We start from the raw sequence: 26,312 nt of genomic DNA, 5'->3' as shown, positions 1-26,312 counted from the left end.
CGAGAGGACCCGATAGGACTCCTTCTTCAGCTTGACGGCATCCCTCACCGCTGGTGTCCACCAAGGGGTTTTAGGATTTCCGCCCCGACAGGCACCAACTACCTTGCGGCCACAGCTCCGATCTGCCGCCTCGACAATAGAGGTGCGGAACATGGTCCACTCGGACTCAATGTCCAGCACCTCCCTCGTGACATGTTCAAAGTTCTTCCGGAGGTGGGAATTGAAACTTTGTCTGACAGGAGACTCTGCCAGACGTTCCCAGCAGACCCTCACAATGCGTTTGGGCCTCCCAGGTCTGTCCGGCATCCTCCCCCACCATCGCAGCCAACTCACCACCAGGTGGTGATCGGTAGAAAGCTCCGCCCCTCTCTTCACCCGAGTGTCCAAAACATGTCGATCATGGAACTGCGGCCTAGGGTGTCCTGGTGCCAAGTGCACATATGGACACCCTCATGTTTGAACATGGTGTTTGTTATGGACAAACTGTGACGAACACAAAAGTCCAATAACAAAACACCACTCGGGTTCAGATCCGGGCGGCCATTCTTCCCAATCACGCCTCTCCAGGTTTCACTGTCGTTGCCAACGTGAGCGTTGAAGTCTCCCAGTAGGACAAGGGAATCACCCGGGGGAGCACTTTTCAGTACTCCCTCGAGTGTTCTCAAAAAGGGTGGGTACTCTGAACTGCTGTTTGGTTCGTAAGCACAAACAACAGTCAGGACCCGTCCCCCCACCCGAAGGCGGAGGGAGGCTACCCTTTCGTCCACCGGGTTGAACTCCAACGTACAGGCTTTGAGCCGGGGAAAAACAAGAATTGCCACCCCAGCCCGTCGCCTCTCACTGCCGGCAACGCCAGAGTGGAAGAGGGTCCAATCCCCCTCGAGAGAAGTGGTTCCAGAGCCCTTGCTGTGCGTCGAAGTGAGTCCGACTATATCCAGCCGGAATTTCTCAACTTCGCGCACTAACTCAGGCTCTTTCCCCCCCAGTGACGTGACGTTCCACGTCCCAAGAGCTAGCTTCTGTAGCCGAGGATCGGACCGCCAAGTGCCCTGCCTTCGGCTGTCGCCCAGCTCACATTGCACCCGACCTCTATGGCCCCTGCTATGGGTGGTGAGCCCATTGGAGGGGTGACCCACGTTGCCTCTTCGGGCTGTGCCCGGCCGGGCCCCATGGGAACAGGCCCGGCCACCAGGCGCTCGCCATCGTGCCCCACCTCCGGGCCTGGCTCCAGAGGGGGGCACCGGTGACCCGCGTCCGGGCGAGGGAAATCTGGGTCCATGATTTTTCTTCTTCATAAAGGTCTTCGAGCTGCTCTTTGTCTGATCCCTCACCTAGAACCTGTTTTCCTTGGGAGACCCTACCAGGGGGCTTTATGCCCCCGGACAACATAGCTCCTAGGATCATTGGGACACGCAAACTCCTCTACCACGATAAGGTTGCGGCTTCATTATTTACTTCAAGTTATTACAGTATGTCTCTATACACATATTTATTTATGTTTTTTAATTAATTTTGGCCAATGGGGGTGCATTTCAATTTGAGCAATTTTATGAAAAGAGTCACGCTTTAACTTGACAAAAGTCACAATTTCATAATAAAACTTTAACATGTTGGCAATATTATAACAATAATATATACAAAAGTCATAATTTTACTCAAACAATTTCACTATTTTACAAGAACAACCAAAAAATAGGCAACATTGTGATAAAAGTCAGAATGTTATTTGACAAATTTCACCGTTTTGCAGTAAAAGGTAATAATTTTACATAAAAAAAGTGATAATTGGACAAGAAAATATTGCAATATTACAGAAACAGAAAGAATATGAGAAATTGTTCCCAATTATATAAGAAAAAAGTTGACATTTTGTGAGAAAAAAAAGGCTTTTAGTTTGTAATTGGTTTTTAATCTTCATTATTTACTTCAAGTTATTACAGTAAGTCTCTATACACATATTTATTTATGTTTTTTAAATAATTTTGGCCAGTTGGGGTACATTTCAATTTCTTACAATTTTATGAAAAGAGTCGTGCTTTTACTCCACAAAAGTACAATTTTATAAAAAACCTTTAACATGTTGGCAATATTATCACAATAATATATACAAAAGTCATAATTTTACTCAAACAATTTCAATATTTTACAAGAACGACCAAAGAAATATGCAACATTGTGATAAAAGTCCGAATTTTATTTGACAAATGTCACCATTTTGCAGTAAAAAGTAATAATTTTACATTAAAAAGTAATAATTTGACGAGTAAAAAATGCAATATTACAGAAACAGAAAGAATATGAGAAATTGTTCCCAATTTTATAGGAAAAAAGTTGACAAGTTGTGAGAAAAAAATGCTTTTATTTTGTAATTAGTTTTTAATCTTCATTATTTACTTCAAGTTATTACAGTATGTCTCTATACCAACCTTTTTGAAACCAAGAGGTATTTCTTGGGTATTGATTAAAGCAAAGGGCTACCAGATTGATACACACTTAAATAAATTGCCAGAAATAGCCAATTTGCTGAAATTTACCTTTAATAAATAAATATATATATATATATATATGCATATATATATATATATATATATATATATATATATATATATATATATATATATATATATATATATATATAAAATGTGTATTTCTGTCTGTCATTCTGTCGTACATTTTACGGAAGGTTTTTTGTAGAAATAGATTGATGAAAAAAACACTTAATTGAACGGTTTAAAAGAGGAGAAAACACGAAAAAAATGAAAACTAAATTTTGAAGCATAGTTTATCTTCAATTTCGACTCTTTAAAATTCAAAATTCAACCAAAAAAAAGAAGAGAAAAACTAGTTTATTCGAATCTTTTTGAAAAAAATAAAATAAAATTATTTAGGCAACATTATTAGTAATTTTTCCTGATTAAGATTAATTTTAGAATTTTGATGACATGTTTTAAAAAGGTTAAAATCCAATCTGCACGTTGTTAGAATATATAACAAATTGGCCCAAGCTATATTTCTAACAAAGACAAATCGTTATTTCTTCTAGATTTTCCAGAACAAAAATGTTAAAAGAAATTCAAAAGACTTTGAAATAAGATTTAAATTTGATTCTACAGATTTTCTAGATTTGCCAGAATAATTTTTTTGAATTTTAATCATAATATGTTTGAAGAAATATTTCACACATTATCTTTGTCGAAAAAACAGAAGCTAAAATAAAGAATTAAATTAAAATCTATTCATTATTCTTTACAATATAAAAATAACATTACTTGAACATTGATTTAAATTGTCAGGAAAGAAGAGGAAGGAATTTAAAAGGTAAAAAGGTATAAGTGTTTAAAAATCCTAAAATCATTTTTAATGTTGTATTTTTTCTCTAAAATTGTCTTTCTGAAAGTTATTAGAAGCAAAGTAAAAAAATAAATGAATTTATTCAAACAAGTGAAGACCAAGTCTTTAAAATATTTTCTTGGATTTTCAAATTCTATTTGAGTTTTGTCTCTCTTAGAATTAAAAATGTCGAGCAAAGCGAGACCAGCTTGCTAGTAAATAAATGCAATTTAAAAAATAGAGGCACCTCACTGGTAAGTGCTGCTATTTGAGCTATTTTTAGAACAGGCCAGCGGGGTAACCTGCTCAACAAATATATTTATTTATGTTTTTTAATTAAATTTGGCCAATGGGGGTGCATTTAAATTTCTTACACACACTTGTTATTTCATATGTTGACCAGACGGGGAGCACTTTTAAAAGCGACACACAGTCAATGTGAAAAAAAAAATCCCTCCTTTTTGGGACCACCCTGATTTTAATGGATATCACCACAAATGAGACATTGTCTATCAGACCATCATTTATGTCATCACTTCTTCACACCTCCTCATATGGAAGATAATTTTCCTTCTTCATGTTTCAAGAAGGGGAGAAATACAAGAACACACACACACACACACACACACACACACACACGTTCCTCACCCAGGATCTTGCTGATGTTAGAGTTGTGCATGTCAGGGAAGGCCTGCAAAATCTTCCTGCGTTCATCCTTGGCCCAAACCATGAAGGCGTTCATGGGCCTCTTGATGTGCGGCTCACTGCTGCCGCGACCTCGCGCCTCCCGGAATATCCTGGAGTCGGACACACTCGGAGAACCTGTGAGGAAAAGTGTCCGTTTAGGCGAGGCGGGGAATATGTGATCAAGAAGTAAATGATGGGGTAGAAGAGTTCCCCTCAAAGTCCACCTTGTGGTACACCAAAGATTTGATTCATTATTATTATTTTTGGCCCTAGTGTGTGAATGTTGTCTGTCTATCTGTGTTGGCCCTGCGATGAGGTGGCGACTTGTCCAGGGTGTACCCCACCTTCCGCCCGATTGTAGCTGAGATAGGCGCCGGCGCCCCCCGCGACACCAAAAGGGAATAAGCGGTAGAAAATGGAGGGATTATTATTTTCCTGTATTCAACCGTCGTGCCGTTCAGTCTTTTAGCCGTCCGTAGCGTTTCTACTCGCATAGATACTTCAATTGTCACTCCAAGCAACGTTTGTAAGTTTTACAATATAACTAAAACAATTCTTACTTACTAAAGCGTCCCATGTGTGATGTCTTCAGGAGTGTCCATCCATCCATCCATTTTCAACCGCTTATTCCCTTTCGGGGTCGCGGGGGGCGCTGGCGCCTATCTCAGCTACAATCGGGCGGAAGGCAGGGTACACCCTGGACAAGTCGCTACCTCATCGCAGGGCCAACACAGATAGACAGACAACATTCACACTCACATTCACACACTAGGGCCAATTTAGTGTTGCCAATCAACCTATCCCCAGGTGCATGTCTTTGGAAGTGGGAGGAAGCCGGAGTACCCGGAGGGAACCCACGCATTCACGGGGAGAACATGCAAACTCCACACAGAAAGATCCCGAGCCTGGATTTGAACCCAGGATTGCAGGAACTTTGTATTGTGAGGCAGACGCACTAACCCCTCTGCCACCGTGAAGCCCCTTCAGGAGTGTGTTGATGCTAATTGTACATGCTATCGCATTAGCTAACACATTTCCGAGTGTCATTTACAATGGAATTATTTTTGTATTGTTTCACGTTCACAAATTCCTCAGTAAATTCACCAAAACGTCGGCCTGGAGTTATTGAGTCTGTTTCGCTGATTGGAGAGCGAGTTTGCGCAGATTGTGGCTCCATTACTGTGACTTCTGTTTTGTTTGATCTGCCGTTTTACTGCCCTGTTACAGACACCGTGTTGTGATCCGCTTCCCGGATCACATCCTTTAGTCTGTTTTTTTGAGTCCATTTTGGTTTTTTGATTGTTTAGACTCTTCCGGTGTTGAGTTTGTGTGTGCACTTCCTGTTTTTGTTACCATGGTTACTGATTTGTTCCAACTGCTATGCTTTTTGCCGCACACCTGTTGGCAATTGTTACTTTAGTATTTAAGCTTGCATTCGACCTCAGTTCGTCCTCGGTTCGTCATTTGCTATATGCAAACTTTCACGTTTGGTTTCTCTAAGTCAAGGGTCTCAAACTCAATTTCCCCGGGGGCCACTGGATGCAGAAACTGGGTGAGGCTGGGCCGCAAGAAAAGATTTATTAAAAAAATCGAACATGCACTTTTTAATTACTTCACCTTCTTTCAATGGCTTTCTCGCCCTAGCAACATACTTTCCGGGAAACGCCCGAATATCAGTGCCCCTACCGATAATTTCCCGGGGCAATCATTCTCCCGGTTTTCACCCGGACAATAACAATTAGGGTATGCTGAGATGGCACTGCCTTTAGCCTCCTCTATAACCTGCCGAATCTCGTCCGCCTCTCCAGCGTGCCGGCCCAGTCACATTTTCCACATCTTTGACACTGGGCGGTTGTATACTGTACCCCGGAAGAGTTAGGGTTGCATGGGATTCTGGGTATTTGTTCTGTTGTGTTTATTTTGTGTTACGGTGCAGATATTCTCCCAAAATGTGTTTGTCATTCTTGTTTGGTGTGGGTTCACAGTGTTGTACAAATAATAACTCATGTAAAGTACAAAAGTCGACTCTCAAATTTTTAAATAAATCATGTCACACTTTGAACTGGACACCAAATCTGTTATCTGTTTCTTTGTCAGTTAGTGGGAAGCCTGGCATCGCATGCTGTTAACCATACTTGCCAACCCTCCCGGATTTCCCGGGAGACTCCCGAAATTCAGCGCCTTTCCCGAAATTTTCTCCCGAAAATCTCCCGAAATTCAGCGGAGCTGGAGGCCACGCCCCCTCCAGCTCCATGCGGACCTGAGTGGGGACAGCTGGTTTTCAAGTCCGCTTTCCCACTATGTAAACAGCTTGCCTGCCCAATCACGTTACAACATCTACGGATTTTGATAAAAAAAGTGCACACACAAGGAGACGAAGCAGAAGAATGAGGAAGTTATGTTGTCTGTTGCCATCTCCTGGTGAATGATGGCTATAGCGTTATGGGGTTGCTTTTTGATTGGCCAACGGTTTACGTGGTGTTGCGCACCTGACGGCAAGTGACTCTCGCCAGTACGCAAATGGCAGAACAAAGCTTACTCAAATAGTGAAAGGTAAGTGTTGTTGTTGTTGTTTTTTTTTTAGTAACCAGCAAGCACAGTACAGTTCACTGGTAAGTGCTGCTATTTGAGCTATTTTTAGAACAGGCCAGCGGGCTACTCATCTGGTCCTTACGGGCGACCTGGTGCCTTGGTGACCCCTGAATTATCCATCCATCCATCCATTTTCTACCGCTTATTCCCTTTCGGGGTCGCGGGGGGCACTGGCGCCTATCTCAGCTACAATCGGGCGGAAGGCAGGGTACACCCTGGACAAGTCGCCACCTCATTGCAGGAATTAAGGTATGTAAATAAACATTCACAAAATATTTCTGTGTAACATGCATATTTGCGGCTTATAGTCCGGTGTGGCTAATAAATGGAAAATATATATATATTTTTCAAAACGTTAGTGGGTGTGGCTTGTATACAGTCGGAAAAATACGACATGTATTTAAAAAAAACAACTTCCAAATCTTCAATATTATTTTCCATACCGTACGTTGTTGTATTAGTACCACTTACTCAGTGGCTTAGTGGTTAGAGTGTCGTGAGTTCAAATCCCGTCTAAAATGGGAGCCATTACCTCCCTGCTTGGCACTCAGCATTAAGGGTTAGAATTGGGGGTTAAAATACCGAAAATGATTCCTGGGCGTGGCACCGCCGCTGCTCACTGCTCCCCTCACTTCCCAGGGGGTGATTTAGGGTGGTGGGTCGAATGCAGAGAATAATTTCGCCACATCTAATGTGTGTGTGACAATCATTGCTTCTTTAACTTAAACTTTAGTAATGCTTACGCTCCACTTCAGCTTTATTTCCGTTTACAAATATGCAAATCACACGCTTTGTCATCGCCGTGTGCGTGTGTGTGTTTGCGTGTGTTTGGTGTGTGTGTGTGTGTGTTTACCGTCAGAGTCTCCGCTCATGGTGAAGTCCAGCATGGCGTGGCTGAACTTATCCTCGGCCTGCTGCTTCAGCTGTTGACTCAGACTCTCCAAGGCGGCCTTGTCCTGCACACACACCACTTGAGTCAGCAAGCCCGCAGGTGTGTGTGTGTGTGTGTGCATGAATAAAAGCACCTAAAACGGTGCACACTTCCAAATGCATCCATTTAGGTTTGATGAAGCTGCTACGGAAGATGTAATGTGGCGCTGCAATCAAGATAATGAAGTGCTGCAGAAAGCATGTTTTGGTAGCCACCTGCCAGAGTGAAGCGGGTGAGGGCCCCCGCGGGGCCACGCATTAGAGGGAGAGCGAGGCCACGCCGCGCGGCCCCCGGAGTATTTATTACAACCAATAAAAGGCTGATTTACTGAGCATTTACATGCCTAATGTGTGCTGCAACTTGACTGTGCGCACACACACACACACACACTTTAATTATAGGAGTGTGAACAGAAAGAGTGTTTTCTTAGCATCCAGGGGCCCCGTTTCCATATGAGTTGGGAAATTGTGTTTGATGTAAATATAAACGGAATACAATTTGCAAATCATTTTCAACCCATATTCAGTTGAATATGCTACAAAGACAACATATTTGATGTTCAAACTCATAAGCATTAAATAATCATTAACTTTAGAATTTGATGCCAGCAACACGTGACAAAGAAGTTGGGAAAGGTGGCAATATATACTGATTAAGTAGAGGAATGCTCAGCAAACACTTATTTGGAACAGGTGTGCAGGCTAATTGGGAACAGGTGGGTGCCATGATTGGGTATAAAAACAGCTTCCCAAAAAATGCTCAGTCTTTAACCAGAAAGGATGGGGTGAGGTACACCCCTTTGTCCATAACTGCGTAATAAAATAGTCAAACGGTTTAAGAACAACGTTTCTCAAAGTGCAATTGCAAGAAATTTAGGGATTTCAACATCTAAGCTCCATACTATCATCAAAAAGTTCAGAGAATCTGGAGAAATAACTCCACGTAAGCGGCATGGCCAGAAACCAACATTGAATGACCGTGACCTTCGATCCCTCGGACGGCACTGTATCAAAAACCGACTTCAATCTTTAAAGGATATCACCACATGGGCTCAGGAACACTTCAGAAAACCACTGTCACTAAATACAGTTGGTCGCTACATCTGTGAAGGCAAGTTAAATCTCTACTATGCAGAGCGAAAGTCATTTATCAACAACACCCAGAAACGCCGCCGGCTTCTCTGGGCCCGAGATCATCTAAGATGGACTCATGCAAAGTGGAAAAGTGTTCTGTGGTCTGACGAGTCCACATTTCAAACTGTTTTTGGAAACTGTGTCCCCCTGAACAAAGAGGAAAATAGCCGTTCTGATTGTTATAGGCGCAAAGTTGAAAAGCCAGCATCTGTGAAGGTATGACTGTGCACCAGTGTATTAGTGACTTACACATCTGTGAAGGCACCATTAATGCTGAAAGGTCCATACAGGTTTTGGAGCAACATATCTTGCCATCCAAGCAACGTTATGATGGACGCCCCTGCTTATTTCAACAAGACGATACCAAGCCATGTGTTACAAAAGCTTGTCTTCATAGTAAAAGACTGCGGGTACTAGACTGGCCTGCCTGTAGTCCAGACCTGTCTCCCATTGAAAATGTGTGGCGCATTATGAGGCCTAAAATACGACCCCTTTCTTGTGAAAGACTGAACATTTTTTGGGAAGCTGTTTTTATACCCAATCATGGCACCCACCTGTTCCTAATTAGCCTGCACACCTGTGGGATGTTGCAAATAAGTGTTTGATGAGCATTCCTCAACTTTATCAGTATTTATTGCCACCTTTCCCAACTTCTTTGTCACGTGTTGCTGGCTTCAAATTCTAAAATGATTATTTGCAACAACAAAAAATGTTTATCAGTTTGAACATCAAATATGTTGTCTTTGTAGTATATTCAACTGAATATGGATTGAAAATGATTTGGAAATCATTGTATTCCGTTTATATTTACATCTAGCACAATTTCCCAACTCATAGGGAAACGGGGTTTGCGGAAAGATGAAAACATATCCCGACAAGTTGGTATATTTCGACAGCCAATTTAGACTCCTTGTTTTCTTCATGAGGACTATGAGTCACTCTTCATTTAAATGGGAATATTTGAACATCCTAGCAATCTGCATCCCGATTACAGCAGACTTTGTACAGTAAGTTACATCATGTACACTATATTGTCAAAAGTATTTGGCCACCCATCCAAATAAAGAGAATCAGGTGTCCTAATCACTTAGCCCAGCAAAAGGTGTATAAAATCAAGCACTTTGGCATGGAGACAGTTTCTACAAACATGTGTGAAAGAACTGGCCACTCTCAGTGATTTCCAGCGTATTTCAACAAGACTGTGCACCAGTGCACAAAGTAAAGTCCATAAAGACATGGATGACAGAGTCAGGTGTGGATGAACTTGACTGGCCTGCTCAGAGTCCTGACCTGAAACCGATAGAACACCTTTGGGATGAACTAGAAAGAAGACTGAGAGCCAAGCCTTCACCAATGCACTTGTGGAAGAATGGTGGGGAATTGCTATGAACACACTCGGCAACCTTGTGGACAGCCTTCCCAGAAGAGTGGAAGCTGTACTAGCTGCAAAAAGGTCATATTGAAGCCTATGGGTTAGGAATGGGATGGCACTTCAACTTCAAATGCCAGTCAAGGCAGGTGGCCTAATACTTTTGGCAATATAGTGTATATAAAACCTCAATGGAGATGTTTAGATGTTTTTAAGGGTTTTCTAGGCAGAATTCAACATCTCCCAGAGGCTCCATAGTAAGCGGACTTTTGAGTGCGTTGATTTAATACTTAGAATGCATTAAAGGCCTACTGAAATGAGATTTTCTTATTCAAACGGGGATAGCAGGTCCATTCTATGTGTCATACTTGATCATTTCGCGATATTGCCATATTTTTGCTGAAAGGATTTAATAGAGAACATCGACGATAAAGTTCGCAAATGTTGGTTGCTAATAAAAAAGCCTTCCCTGTACCGGAAGTAGCAGACGATGTTCGCGTGATGTCATGGGTTGTGGAGCTCCTCACATCTGAACATTGTTTATAATCATAGCCAGCATCAGCTAGAGCCATTCGGATCGAGAAAGCGACAATTTCCCGATTAATTTGAGCGAGGATGAAAGATTTGTGGATGAGGAAATTTAGAGTGAAGGACTAGAAAGGAAAAAAAAGGCGATTGCAGTGGGAGCGATTCAGATGTTTTTAGACACATTTTCGAGGATAATTCTTGGAAATCCTTTATCTGCCTATTGTGTTGCTAGTGTTTTAGTGAGATCAAATAGTACCTGAAAGTCAGGGGGTGTGGCCACGAGTGTGTTGACGCCAGAGTCTCTGAGGAAAGTCACGGCAGCTGCAGCAAGACAGAAGCTCCGCTGATCTCTGGTAAGAGGCGACTTATTACCACCATTTTCTCACTGAAAACTGCCGGTTGACATGTAGTCGGGATCCATGTTCGCTTGACCGCTCTGATCCATAGTAAAGCTTCACCTCCGGGAATTTTAAACAAGGAAACACCGGCTGTGTTTTTGTGGCCAAAGGCTAAAAGCTTCCCACCTACATCTTTCTTCTTTGACGTCTCCATTATTAATTGAACAAATAGCAAAAGATTCAGCAGCACAGATGTCCAGAATACTGTGGAATTATGCGATTAAAGCAGACGACTTATAGCTTGGATCGGGCTGGAAAACTAATGTCCGCTACAACCCGAGACGTCGAACGCACGCGTCATCGTTTTCAAACACGACACTTTATGGGAATTTTAAAATTGCAATTTAGTAAACTAAAAAGGCCGTATTGGCATGTGTTGCAATGTTAATATTTCATCATTGATGTATAAACTATCAGACTGCGTGGTCGGTAGTACCAAAGGCAACATTCTAAAAAAAAAAAAGTGCAGTTTCCCTTTAACTCTGAAACTAGATGCTTTTTGACAATGTTTAATCAACATTTACATCAACTTTGTATTAATTTACAAATACAAGTATTTTGCAAGGTCAGGACAGGTATGATCAAGGTTTTTCGGAATGTCACGCTGGCATAGGAGGAACCACATCAGGTCTTCTGCACGCTTACATATGAAGATGAAATATGGTGTGTGTGTGTGTGTGTGTGTGTGTGTGTGTGTGTGTGTGTGTGTGTGTGTGTGTGTGTGTGTATGACAGAGTGGATGACAGCCTAGTCTGACATTAAGCTCCAGTGCAGTACATGAGAAAAGTGGATTGAACAGGCTTGACACGGGAGGCGAGACACAAAGTAGCGACAAAACTAATCCTCCCCGAGTGTCAGAGATGACTCTGTTGTCGCCGCCGACAACACCAAGACAAAAAAAAAAAAAAAAAGAAAAAAGGCCGTGGTGGCAAGCAGGAGTTTATAACAAGCAGACACAGATCTTACATGCATACAGTTTGTCTACTAGATAGCACTCATAGAGATTGTTGCCCTGCTTCCGTGTGTGTGTGTGTGTGTGTGTGTGTGTGTGTGTGTGTGTGTGCTGCGCTGCACCAGCCATGCGACCCCCAATGTGTTTAACAAATAACCACAATTTAGCCACGCTGCCGAGGAGCCACGCCGTCACTACACATTAACATCTCCTGGATGCTCTTCTTGGCCCACACACACACACACACACACACACACACACACACACACACACACACACACACGCACGCACACACACACACACACTCACACGTTCATTACCTCTGAGGTGTTTTAACCTTCTCTGGCCCAATTAAGCCTGCTGTTTCGCTAGAAGACTGTTTGCTTGCTATATAAACACATCTGTAAAGGATTGATGGTCAAGTCCAGCTTTTCTTCTGGGCACTCACGCACTCACGCCCACACAAACACCAGTGACCTGGGGGCGAAGAAACCCCGTCGGAAAAAAAAAGAAAAAAAAGGAACTGTTTTTGTTGTTAATATGACCGTGATGAACATATATCTGCAAATTAGGAGTTAGGGCAGCACGATTAATCGACATGGATGTTTTAATTAGTATGATTAATCGACTTGGAAGTTTTAATTAGTATGATTAATCAACATTGAGGTTTTAATTGGTACGATTAATCGACATGGAGGGTTTAATTAGCACGATTAATCGACTTGGAGGTTTTAATTAGTATGATTAATCGACATGGAGGTTTAAGGTTAGTACGATTAATCGACATGGACATTTTAGTTAGTACAATTAATCGACATGAAGGCTTTAATTAGTACGATTAAGCAACATGGAGGTTTTAGTTGGTACGATTAATCAAACGGGAAGTTTTATTTGGCAAAAGTATTCAACTTGGAGGTTTTAATGAGTAAGATTAATCAACATAGAGGTTTTAATTAGTACGATTAATCGACATGGAGGTTTTAATTAGTATGATTAATCAACATGGAGGTTTTAATTAGCACGATTAATCGACACGGAGGTTTAAGGTTAGTATGATTAATCGACACGGACATTTTAGTTAGTACGATTAATCGACATGGAGGTCTTAATTAGTACGATTAATCAACACGGAGGTTTTAGCTAGTACAATTAATTGACATGGACATTTTAGTTAGTATTTTTAATCGGCATGGGGGTTTTAGTTAGTATGATTAATCGACATGGAGGTTTTGAATAGTACGATTAATCGGCACGGAGTTTTTAGTTAATTTGATTAATCGACATCGAGGTTTTAATTAGTATGATTAATCAACATTGAGGTTTTATTTAGTATGACTAATCAACATGGAGGTTTTAATTGGCATGATTAATCGAAATGGAGGTCTGAATTAGTATGATTAATTGACAAGGAGATTTTAATTAGTACGATTAATCATCATGGAGGTTTTAATTAGTTTGATTAATCGACATGGAGGTTTTAATTAGCACAATTAATCGAAATGGAGGTGTTGATTAGTACGATTAATCGACATGGAGGTTTTAAATAGTACAATTAATTGTCATTGAGGTTTTAGTTGGTATAATTAATCGACATGGAGGTTTTAGTTAGAATCATTACTCATCATGGAGTTTTTAGTTAGTACGATTGATCAACATGAATGTTTTAATTAGTACGATTAATCAACATGAACATTTTAGTTGGTAAGATTAATCGACATGGAGGTTTTAGTTAGTAGGATTAATCGACATGAAGGTTTTAATTTGTACGATTAGTCAACATGGAGGTTTTAATTAGTACGATTAATCGACATGGAGGTTTTAATTAGCACAATTAATCGACATGGAGGTTTTAATTAGTATGATTAATCGACATGGAGGTTTTAAATAGTACAATTAATCGAAATGGAGGTTGTAATTAGTACGATTAATCGACATGAAGGTTTTAGTTAGTACGATTAATGGACATGAACATTTTGGTTAGTACGATTAATCGACGTGGAGGTTTTAGTTAGTACGGTTAATCGACATGGAGGTTCTAATTAGTAAGATTAATCAACATGGAAGTTTTAATTAGTATGAGTAATCAAGATGGAGGTTTTACTTAGTACGATTAATCGACAGTTTTTTTTAATTAGCACGATTAACCAACATGGAGGTTTAACTTAGTACGATTAATCGACATGGAGGTTTTAAACAGTATGATTAATCAACATGAAGGGTTCAATTAGTACGATTAATCTACATGATGGTTTTAATTAGTATGATTAATCGACATGGACATTTTAGTTAGTATGATTAATCGTCATGGAGGTTTTAAATAGCACAATTAATCGGCATGGAGGGTTTTACTTAGTACGATAAATCGACATGGAGGTTTTAATTAGCAAAATTAATCGACATGGAGGTTTTACTTTGTACGATTAATCGACATGAACATTTTAATTAGTACGATTAATCTACATGAAGGTTTTAATTAGTACGATTAATCGACGTGGAGGTTTTAGTTAGTACGGTTAATCCACATGGACGTTCTAATTAGTAAGATTATTCAACATGGAAGTTTTAATTAGTATGAGTAATCAAAATGGAGGTTATATTTAGTACAATTAATCGACAGGTTTTTTTTTTTAATTAGCATGATTAACCAACATGGAGGTTTAACTTAGTACGATTAATCGACAAGGAGGTTTTAAATAGTATGATTAATCAACATGAACGTTTGAATTAGTACGATTAATCGACATGGACATTTTAGTTAGTAGGATTAATCGTCATGGAGGTTTTAAATAGAAAAAATAATCGACATGGAGGGTTTAATTAACACAATTAATCGACATGGAGGTTTTACTTTGTACGATTAATCGACATGAACATTTTAGTTAGTATGATTAATCTACAGGAAGGTTTTAATTAGTACGATTAATCGACGTGGAGGTTTTGGTTAGTACGGTTAATCGACATGGACGTTGTAATTAGTAAGATTATTCAACATGGAAGTTTTAATTAGTATGAGCAATCAAGATGGAGGTTTTACTTAGTACGATAAATCCACAGTTTTTTTTTAATTAGCACGATTAACCAACATGGAGGTTTAACTTAGTACGATTAATCGACAAGGAGGTTTTAATTAGCAAAATTAATCGACATGGAGGTTTTACTTTGTACGATTAATCGACATGAACATTTTAATTAGTATGATTAATCTACATGAAGGTTTTAATTAGTACGATTAATCGACGTGGAGGTTTTAGTTAGTACGGTTAATCGACATGGACGTTCTAATTAGTAAGATTATTCAGCATGGAAGTTTTAATTAGTATGAGTAATCAAGATGAAGGTTTCACTTAGTACGATTAATCGACATGGAGGTTTTAAATAGTATGATTAATCAACAAGAAGGTTTCAATTTGTACGATTAATCTACATGAAGGTTTTAATTAGTACGATTAATCGACATGGACATTTTAGTTAGTATGATTAATCGTCATGGAGGTTTTAAATAGCACAATTAATTGACATGGAGGGTTTTACTTAGAACGATTAATCGACATGGAGGTTGTAATTAGTACGATTAATCGACATGAAGGTTTTAATTAGTACGATTAATGGACATGAACATTTTAGTTAGTACGATTAATCGACGTGGAGGTTTTAGTTAGTACGGTTAATCAACATGGAGGTTTTAAATAGTATGATTAATCAACATGAAGGTTTTAATTAGTACGATTAATCTACATGAAGGTTTTAATTAGTACGATTAATGGACATGGACATTTTAGTTAGTACGATATTAATTGACGTGAAGGTTTTAGTTAGTACGGTTAATCGACATGGAGGTTCTGATTAGTAAGATTAATCAACATGGAAGTTTTAATTAGTACGAGTAATTAAGAAGGAGGTTTTACTTAGTACGATTAATCGACAGGGGTGAGAGGCAATAGTATTAAAGAATCTATCTTGACACATAGAGATACAAAAAGTAAACAACAAATTTAGGGGTGTGAAAACAACTTTTGTCTCCCGGGGGGTGGGGGGGGGGCGTGAGACCTAATGGAAGTGCTCTGTTCTCCCCTACCTTGTCGGAGCGTCCGTTGTTGAGCGCCAGGTTGCTGACGGCGGCCACCTTGGCGTCCAGCACCTGCTGCTCCCTCTTCAGTTGCTCCTTCATCTGGCGGGCCTCGGCGAAGGCCTTGGTCACGGCCTCGTGGTCGTTGAGGTAGACCCCCGACGACAGCGAGGACAGCAAGTCTGCTGAGGCGTGCACACACAGCGTTAATATTCCCACTCTTCTATATATATATATATATATATATATATATATATATATATATATATATATATATATATATAATATATATATATATATATATATATATATATATACATATATATATATATATATATATATATATATTTTTTTTTATTCTATTTAAAAAACATCTATATCTATATATATATATATATATATATATATATATATATATATATATATATATATATATATATATATGTGTATGGGAAAAAATCACAAGACTATTTTATCTCTACGGAACCGTTTCATGAGGGGTTCCCTCAATCATCAGGAAAAGAACTAAAATCTCCTGATGATTGAGGGTACCCCTCATGAAACAGTTCTGTAGAGATAAAGTAGTCTTGTGATTTTTCGGTATCGAGCACTATTTTCTGGATAATCCAAATATATATATATATATATATATATATATATATATATATATATATATATATATATATATATATATATATATATATATATATATATTTTTTTTTTTTTTTTTTTTTTTTTTTTTTTTTTTCCATGACTATTGTAGATTGTCACATCAAAACTATGACACCTGTGAAGTGAAAACCATTTCAGGTGACTACCTCTTGTAGCTCATGGAGAGAATGCCAAGAGTGTGCAAAGCAATAGTCAGAGCAAAGGGTGGCTATTTTGAAGAAACTAGAATATAAAACATGTTATTTTCCCTTTTTTTGTGGAGTACATAACTCCACATGTGTTCATTCATAGTTTTGATGTGACAAACTACAATATAAATAGTCATGATAATAAAGAAAACACTGTGAATAAGGAGAAGGTGTCTCCACACTTTTTGCTTGGACTGTGTGTGTATATATATATACACATCAGGGCAAGGTAAAACTCAACCCAATGGGCTTCGATGATACTTTTTGTGTTGGTTGCATGTTTTATTCCTCTGCGCCATGAATGGGTAAGGTTGTTTGGATTGGGTCATACAAGTAAATGCTCTGCTGTGTAGACTTCAAAATGCACAGTTCATGGTCATAGACCTGATTTACTCACATTGTCCACAATAAGAAAGACTAAATTGCAGCAATGAGTGAAGTCATTTGTAAAGAATCCGCACTAGTAGTTCGGACACCCATGATCTCGACTATATCGAGTCTTTTTAATCATCCCAAATACACAACAACAGGTACCGATAGGTACAAAGCAGGGGTCACCAACGTGGTGCCCGCGTGGTACCCCGTAAGGACCAGCTTAGTCGCCCACTGGCCTGTTCTAAAAATAGCTCAAATAGCAGCACTTACCAGTGAGCTGCTTCTATTTTATAAATGTTATTTATTTACTCGCAAGCTGGTCTCGCTTTGCTCGACATTTTTAATTCTAAGAGAGACAAAACTCAAATAGAATTTGAAAATCCAAGAAAATATTTTAAAGACTTGGTCTTCACTTCATTTATTTTTGTACTTTGCTTCTTATAACTTCCAGAAAGACACTTTTAGAGAAAAACATACAACCTTAAAAATGATTTTAGGATTTTTAAACACATATACCTTTTTGCCTTTTAAATTCCTTCCTCTTCTTTCCTGACAATTTAAATCAATGTTCAAGTACATTTTAATTTAATTCTTCATTTTAGCTTCTGTTTTTTCGACAAAGAATATTTGTGAAATATTTCTTCAAATTTATGATTAAAATAAAAATAAAATATTCAGGCAAATCTAGAAAATCTGTAGAATCAAATTTAAATCTTATTTTTAAGTCTTTTAAATGTATTTTTAAAATGTTTGTTCTGGAAAATCTAGAAGAAATAATGATTTGACTTTGTTAGAAATATAGCTTGGTCCAATTTGTTATGTATTCTAACAAAGTGCAGATCGGATTTTAACCTATTTAAAACATGTCATCAAAATTCTAAAATTAATCTTGATCAGGAAAAATTACTAATGATGTTCCATAATTTTTTTTTTTTTTTTTCAAAAAGATTCAAATTAACTAGTTTTTGTGTTATTTTTTTCGGTTGAATTTTAAATTTTAAAGAGTCGAAATTGAAGATAAACTATGTTTCCGAATAAAATTTTAATTTTTTTTGTGTTTTCTCCTCGTTTAAACCGTTCAATTAACTGTTTTTTTCATCATTTATTCTCTACAAAAAAACCTTCCGTAAAAGGAAAAAAAAATGTACGACGGAATGACAGACAGAAATACCCATTTTGTTTTTTATACATATATATATAGATTTATTTATTAAAGGTAAAATAAGCATTTTGGCTATTTATGGCAATTTATTTAAGTGTGTATCAAAGTGGTAGCCCTTCGCATTAATCAGTACCCAAGAAGTAGCTCTTGGTTTCAAAAACTTGGTGTCATTTTATGTATTGTTGTGCAATTTTCCCCCATTTTATTTTTTTTTAACATTTGTTTATTGACATTTTTTGACTGGTACTTAAAGGAAACGCAACACACAAAAAGACAAAAACCTTAGTCAAATAAGTACAGTTAAATATTGATATAAAGCCAGAGACAACTGCAGCAATCCAGAGAAAAAAAAAAACGGACAAAAGGCTCATCAATCACCCACAATTCAACCACATCTCAAACGGGGCCGGACTAGAAATCAGTTTTACTTTTCAAAAGGAACAACATGTCAACCTGAGTGAGCCACGCTACAAAAACGCTCAACTGTAAGCTAATATTTGAACTGTGCTACTTTTCCTGTGTAGATTCTTTTACGTAGTACTTCGTTTTTTTGTGGTAGACTCCCTAAGAACGTCAATCCCGTGGCTAACCCGTAAGAAGACTGGTGGTACGACAACACCCTGCAGTCAGTCTTGCAACAGATGGCAAACAAAGCGTGCTCTCTCTCCACGCGGCGAGGAGTAAGGGTGAGGTGGGGGCCCATGGGGGTATAGGGGGGGAACGGGACGGATCACACACAAACTTTAAACACTGTAATCCATTTTTCCGAACAAAAAACATCTGGGACCGCAAATCCACTAATCTGATATTAAATCCTCAGATTTGTTGAAAAACAGTGAGATTAGCCAAGAAGTCAGGGAGCGAGGGGAGGAGGGGGGGGGGGGGGGGGCTTGGGTGACGGCCTATCCCATGGAAGGGGGAGGAGGGAGGATGGGATTGTGTTGTGTTGTGTGCGTGCCTTTGTGTGCGCCGGAGTTGTGTGTCTGCTGTCATTGTGTCATTAACGCTGTCCTGGCTCATGTAAGAGCCTTGTCTAATCTCATTGGAGAAACCTCATGTCTGTCATACGCTCCTCTCTTTATTATTCCCGCGCTTCGTCGCTCCAAAAAAAAAAAGAAAAAAAAAAAAATGGAATGGTGTTAATCCTCATCTCCTCTCCGCCCTCCCTCCCCTCCCCTCCCCTCACCACTTCATTTCTCTTTCAGCCGCTAATAAACACATAACAATAAAGCGGGCCCTGCAGGCACGGAGGAGGGGAGGAACAACAACAGCGCAAACACTAATTATAGCTCGTTACGTCTGTGAAATATTCCAACTATCAGTGCCGCGTGAAAAATGGATTAGGAGCACAAAATGGTGATTCATTGATGTCATATTCCGTGTGTGTGTGTGTGTGTCTGCATATGGTCGGGTATGATTATGGGCCTGGCAACAATGGCAAAGTGCTATTTCCGTCGCCAGAGCCAAGAGCTTCCTTCATCCTGGAATGCTCCATTTAAGCATGCACATTGTCAGGAAGTCAGCACCTTCATTCACATCATTCAACATTCCACTTTTGGAAAACAGGTACTTTTTTTTGGCACCGACTGAATCTTGCCGGTCCGATTCAGGTTGTACGGTACTTTGCTTGCCTCCAACTACCTCTAGCTCAGGGGTCACCAACCATTTTGAAACCAAGAGCTACTTCTTGGGTACTGATTAATGCGAAGGGCTACCAGTTTGATACACACTTAAATAAATTGCCAGAAATAGCCAATTTGCTCAACTTTGACTCTATCTTATTATTAATAATGAATGATTTTTATCTTTGTGGAAACACTGATCATCTTAATGATTTCTCACAATAAATATACATAGAAACAGATAATAATTACAGCTGCAAGCAGCGTTGGTCGGGTCCGCTTTGGCTGTTGCCGCCGCAACTCAAGCCCTGGTCTTAGTCAGACCTATATAGAGGTTTTTTGTTTCATGTCTGTACGACATTCCTAACAGAAGTTACAAGCAGTTTTGTCAGGGGTTTTTCCTAGGGGGCAATTTTGACTTAAGGGGTTTGATTTTTTATTAGATGGCAATTTTTGCCAGTCCTGATGTGTGTGTAAAATGTGGTGTGTTTTGAAGCATGTTAAGAGGGTCAAATTACAGATCGGCGTTTCTGGATGTTGTTGATAAATGGCTTTCGCTTTGCATAGTAGAACTATAACTTGCACTTTGAAGCATTTTAAGGGGGTCGCCATTACTGATGTGTGTGCCAAGTTTGGTGAGTTTTGAAGCATTTTAACGGGGTCAAATTACAGCTCAAAGAGGCAAAAATAGCATTTTTTGCGAAAATTTTGCTTTGAATGAGTTTTTGCAAAATTTCTGTTGATTTTAGGTATAGAAGATTTAATTTGAAATGTAGGTCTATAGAGGTTTTTGTTTCATGTCTCTACGACATTCCTAACGGAAGTTACAAGCAGTCTGTTTTTTTTTTCCTAGGGGGCGCGAGCGCGCAATTTTGATTTATGGGGTTTGGTTGCTTAATAAGTTGGGAAGGCATGCCGGACCGACGTGTGTGTCAAATTTGGTGAGTTTTGAAGCATGTTAAGGGCGTCAAATTACAGCGCGTAGGTGCGGAATAAAGAATGATAATAATAATAATAAAACACAGCAGTTTCAATAGGGTCCGCCAGGCCCATTGCAAAGAACTCCTGTGGAGTCCTTTTGCAATGGGCCTGGCGGACCCTAATAAAAAAAATAATGGGTATTTCTGTCTGTCATTCCGTTGTACATTTTTTTTTCCTTCTACAGAAGGTTTTTTTTGTAGAGAATAAATTATGAAAAAAAACACTTAATTGAACGGTTTAAAAGAGGAGAAAACACGAAAAAATAAAATTTTGAAACATAGTTCATCTTCAATTTCGACTCTTTAAAATTCAAAATTCAACCGAAAAAAAAGAAGAGACTAGAAACCAGCTAATTCGAAACTTTTTGAAAAAAAAAAAATAATAATTTAGGGAACATCATTAGTCATTTTTCCTGATTAAGATTAATTTTTGAATTTTGATGACATGTTTTAAATAGGTTAAAATCCAATCTGCACTTTGTTAGAACATATAACAAATTGGACCAAGCTATATTTCTAAAAAAGACAAATCATTATTTCTTCTATATAGCTCGGTTGGTAGAGTGGCCGTGCCAGCAACTTGAGGGTTGCAGGTTCGATTCCCGCTTGTGCCATCCTAGTCACTGCCGTTGTGTCCTTGGGCAAGACACTTTACCCACCAGCTCCCAGTGCCACCCACACTGGTTTAAATGTAACTTAGATATTGGGTGTCACTATGTAAAGCGCTTTGAGTCACTTGAGAAAAGCACTATATAAAAATAATTCACTTCACTTCTACATTTTCCAGAACAAAAATTTTAAAAGAAATTCAAACGACTTTGAAATAAGATTTAAATTTGGTTCTTCAGATTTTCTAGATTTGTCGGAATATTTTGTTTTAATTTTAATCATAAATTTGAAGAAATGTTTCACAAATATTCTTTGTCGAAAAAACAGAAGCTAAAATGAATAATAAAATTAAAATCTATTTATTATTCTTTACAATAAAAATATATAAATTTACTTGAACATTGATTTAAATTGTCAGGAAAGAAGAGGAAGGGATTTAAAACGTAAAAAGGTATATGTGTTTAGAAACCCTAAAATAATTTTTAAGGTTGTACTTTTCTCTAAAATTGTCTTTCTGAAAGTTTTAAGAAGCAAAGTAAAAAAATTAAGTGAATTTATTTAAACAAGTGAAGACCAAGTCTTTGAAATATTTTCTTGGATTTTCAAATTCTATTTGAGTTTTGTCTCTCTTAGAATTTAAAATGTCGAGCAAAGCGAAACCAGCTTGCTAGTAAATAAACAAAATAAAAAAAAATAGAGGCACCTCACTGGTAAGTGCTGCTATTTGAGCTATTTTTAGAACTGGCCAGCGGGCGACTCATCTGGTCCTTACGGGCGACCTGGTGCCCGCGGGCACTGCGTTGGTGACTCCTGGTCTAGCTGATGTTGCCATCTTCAAAGCCAACAAAGTGAGTCCAAACAAACACCAAGGCTCCACTTTTCTATAAAGGAGCTAGCTCGATGCTAATATACATTGGTTTTACCATTGACATGCGGCTGATTAGCATTTGTGATTTCAACACCTCCAAATGTGTTCATGAAAATGAAAAGTACAAACCCCGTTTCCATATGAGTTGGGAAATGGTGTTTAGATGTAAATATAAACGGAATACAATGATTTGCAAATCCTTTTCAACCCATATTCAGTTGAATATGCTACAAAGGCAACATATTTGATGTTCAAACTCATAAACTTATTTTTTTTTTTGCCAATAATCATTAACTTAGAATTTCATGGCTGCAACACGTGCCAAAGTAGTTGGGAAAGGGCATGTTCACCACTGTGTTACATCACCTTTTCTTTTAACAACACTCAATAAACGTTTGGGAACTTAGGAAACTAATTGTTGAAGCTTTGAAAGTGGAATTCTTTCCCATTCTTGTTTTATGTAGAGCTTCAGTCGTCCAACAGTCCGGGGTCTCCGCTGTCGTGTTTTACTCTTCATAATGCGCCACACATTTTCGATGGGAGACAGGTCTGGACTGGAAAGTACCCGCTCTATTTTAATACCAAACCACGCTGTTGTAACACGTGGCTTGGCATTGTCTTGCTGAAATAAGCAGGGGCGTCCATGACAACGTTGCTTGGATGACAACATATGTTGCTCCAAAACCTGTATGGACCTTTCAGCATTAATGGTGCCTTCACAGATGTGTAAGTTACCCATGCCTTGGGCACTAATTCACCCCCATACCATCACAGATGCTGGCTTTTCAACTTTGCACCTATAACAATCCGGATGATTATTTTCCTCTTTGTTCTGGAGGACACCACGTCCACAGTTTCCAAATATAATTTGAAATGTGGACTCGTCAGACCACAGAACACTTTTCCACTTTGCATTAGTCCATCTTATATGAGCTCGGGCCCAGCGAAACCGGCGGCGTTTCAGGGTGTTGTTGATAAATGGGTGTGGCTTTGCAAGCAGAGATTTAACTTGCACTTACAGATGTAGCGACAAACTGTAGTTACTGACAGTGGTTTTATGAAGTGATCCTGAGCCCATGTGGTGATATCATTTACACACTGATGTCGGTTTTTGATGCAGTACCGCCTGAGGGATCAACGGTCCGTAATATCATCGCTTACGTGTAGTGATTTCACCACATTCTCTGAACCTTTTGATGATTTTACGGACAGTAGATGGTAAAATCCCTAAACTCCTTGCAATAGCTCATGGAGAAATGTTGTTCTAAAACTGTTCAACAATTTGCTTACAAATTGGTGACCCTCGCCCCGTCCTTGTTTGTGAATTACTTAGCATTTCATGGAAGCTGCTTTTATACCCAATCATGGCACGCACCTGTTCCCAATTAGCCTGCACACCTGTGGGATGTTCCATATAAAAGTTTGATGAGCATCCCTCAACTTTATCAGTTTTTATAGCCACCTTTCACCAACTTCTTTTTCACGTGTTGCTGGCATCAAATTCTAAAGTTAATGATTATTTGCAACAAAAAAAAAATATGTTGTCTTTGTAGCATATTCAACTGAATATGGGTTGAAAATGATTTGCAAATTATTGTAATTTTTAAACCAGGCGTGTCCAAACTGCAGCCCGTTGACCAATCCCGCATCTACTGTTTGGCCCACGACAAATTACAATTATATATCTGACACTCTGTTTGCTGCAAATGTGTCATAATCTCGTGGAAAATGTGAGTAAATCAAGGCAATGACCATGAATTGTGTTTTGAAGTAAATATATATATAGGCTTTTATTGTCATTGTACATTAAAAAAAACAACACAATAGTGGGATAATGCACAGCACCTACTTGTATGACCCAATTCAAACAACCTTCCCTACTAATGGCACTCCAAAAAAAAAAAAAAATGCAGCCAACACAAAAACTCAACACACATGACCACAACATCAAATATTCAGAATGACACCCAATAAAACCATCACAATGCATGATGGGAAAAATGCGATACTATCACCCATGTTTGGCACATTTTACCTGTTTGATAATTCTGATTGATTGCGTATTAGTCAAAATTTCACATACTTTTATTATCCACTTATATTAATGACATATCTATTATCCATCCATTCATTTTCTGCCGCGTATTCCCTTCAGGGTCGCGGGAGGCGCCGGAGCCTATCTCAGCTCTATATCTCAAATCCTTTCACTGGCTTCCTGTTCCACTCAGGATCGAATACAAAGTCTCCCTACTAACCCACCAGTGCTTCCCTGGAAATGCCGCCTTCTGCCTCAAAGAAATGCTCACCCCCAAATCATTTACACCACACCTCCACTCCGAACTGGCTAACCTCCTCCAACCTCCGAGGACAAAGCTCCTATATATGAGAAAACGGGATTTCTGCTCCCAGTCTGTTGGAACGCTCTCCCTGACCACCTGAAGGCACCTCAGACTGTGGATGATTTTAAAAAAGGCTTAAAAACCCTTCTTTAAAAAAAAAGAAAAAAGCTTTTTTCAGATATATAAGTGCTAGTTCTAGCTATTAGACTGTTCTAATTTTTATTTTTTTGCTATTTATTTTACATGTTCAGGGAAGCTATTTGTGGTTGTAGCGTTGTTGTTTTGTTTTTGTTAAATGGACTGTAGCACTTTGAGGTTGTTTGCTTAATGTAAAGTGCTTTTAGAATTTTTTTTTATTATTGTTATTATTATTATTATTATATATGAATAGTGTACATTTATTCTTAATTAACATGCAGTCGGCTTTCCAAATGCTTTTAGCCCGATGGAGTCAAAAAAGTTGTTGTTTTAATAGGCGGTATAGGTTGAGGGTTGCAGGTTCAATCCCCGCTTCCGCCATCCTAGTCACTGCCGTTGTGTCTTTGGGCAAGACACTTTACCCACCTGCTCTCAGTGCCACCCACACTGGTTTAAATGTAAAAATTTGATATTGGGTTTTACTATGTAAAGCGCTTTAAGTCACTAGAGAAAAAGCGCTATATAAATATAATTCACTTCACAATAGCACAGGCAACAGAGTAAAGTTCATGTTTATGACAAATGTACTCCTATTTGTGTTTGTGTTTGTGTTTGCGTCCACAAACCGTCCCCATGTGTCCGCATGACTACGATGCGCTCCAAGGAGTGAGTCCACATACCTATTGAGGTGACTCTGGCCGGGGGTCCTCCGATGCTGGAGGGGGCGACGCTGTGCTTCAGGGGTCCCAGCTTGGCGGCGGCAGCAGCGGGGACCTGTGGGGAAGTTGGGGGGGAGTTGGGTGACTTGCTCTCGGATGCCTTAGGCTTGGCCGACAGGTTCAGAGGCTGTGCACCCTCACTGTCCTGCAAAAACCAAAACAGCACAGTTTCGCCCGCTGTGACTTTTACCGTTGGAAGCGAGAGACGAGTCTCCTCGCTGCAGGGGAGCAACAAAACAAACAAAAAAAAACCTCCCAAAACGGAGCCCATGCACAGCGATGTAAGGCAAGCCTGGCTGGACAGATGTAGGGGTGCATGCCACTGCCCACACAGCTCATCACCACACCACTGACACTTACATGCAAAGTTAAAGACCCTCCTTCAGACCGGGCGGACATGCATGACTACATGCACTGGAAAAAACACAATTTCCACACAAACCGAGCAAGAAATCGGACGTCTGCTCCAACAATGGGACAGTGTAAGACCCCCAACCCCCCTGCCCCCTTGCATCCAATCCATCACATTTAATGTGCTCCTTCTTAAAGGTCCTTTATTTTATACGCTCGTCAATCTTAACGAAGGCCGGCTTTCACTCAAAAGCAACAACAACAACAAGGGGCCCGCATGTAAACAAGCCCTCGTAACACCAC

The 26,312-nt window shown here is 39.2% G+C and overlaps 1 protein-coding gene across 7 annotated transcripts in view; it reads right to left on the bottom strand.

The window, feature by feature from the left end:
• The window catches only part of sox5 (SRY-box transcription factor 5), a 258,081-nt gene that overhangs the window by 17,130 nt on the left and 214,639 nt on the right, over window positions 1–26,312 (bottom strand). For 3 of the 7 annotated variants that reach the window (XM_061914079.1, XM_061914081.1, XM_061914084.1), the window contains 4 exons: window positions 25,620–25,803; window positions 15,996–16,171; window positions 7,463–7,565; window positions 3,979–4,152 (listed from right to left, as the gene is read on the bottom strand). In XM_061914079.1, the coding sequence (XP_061770063.1) occupies window positions 3,979–4,152; window positions 7,463–7,565; window positions 15,996–16,171; window positions 25,620–25,803 (637 nt within the window). The remainder of the gene's footprint in view (window positions 1–3,978; window positions 4,153–7,462; window positions 7,566–15,995; window positions 16,172–25,619; window positions 25,804–26,312) is intronic. The other 4 variants (XM_061914080.1, XM_061914086.1, XM_061914082.1 and 1 more) reach the window with 3 other exon arrangements.

The sequence above is a fragment of the Nerophis ophidion genome, linkage group LG10, assembly GCF_033978795.1.
Source record: "Nerophis ophidion isolate RoL-2023_Sa linkage group LG10, RoL_Noph_v1.0, whole genome shotgun sequence".
NCBI lineage: Eukaryota > Metazoa > Chordata > Actinopteri > Syngnathiformes > Syngnathidae > Nerophis > Nerophis ophidion.
The sequence above is the reverse complement of the archived record's forward strand: the minus strand, read 5'-3'. Positions and strand labels throughout refer to the sequence as shown.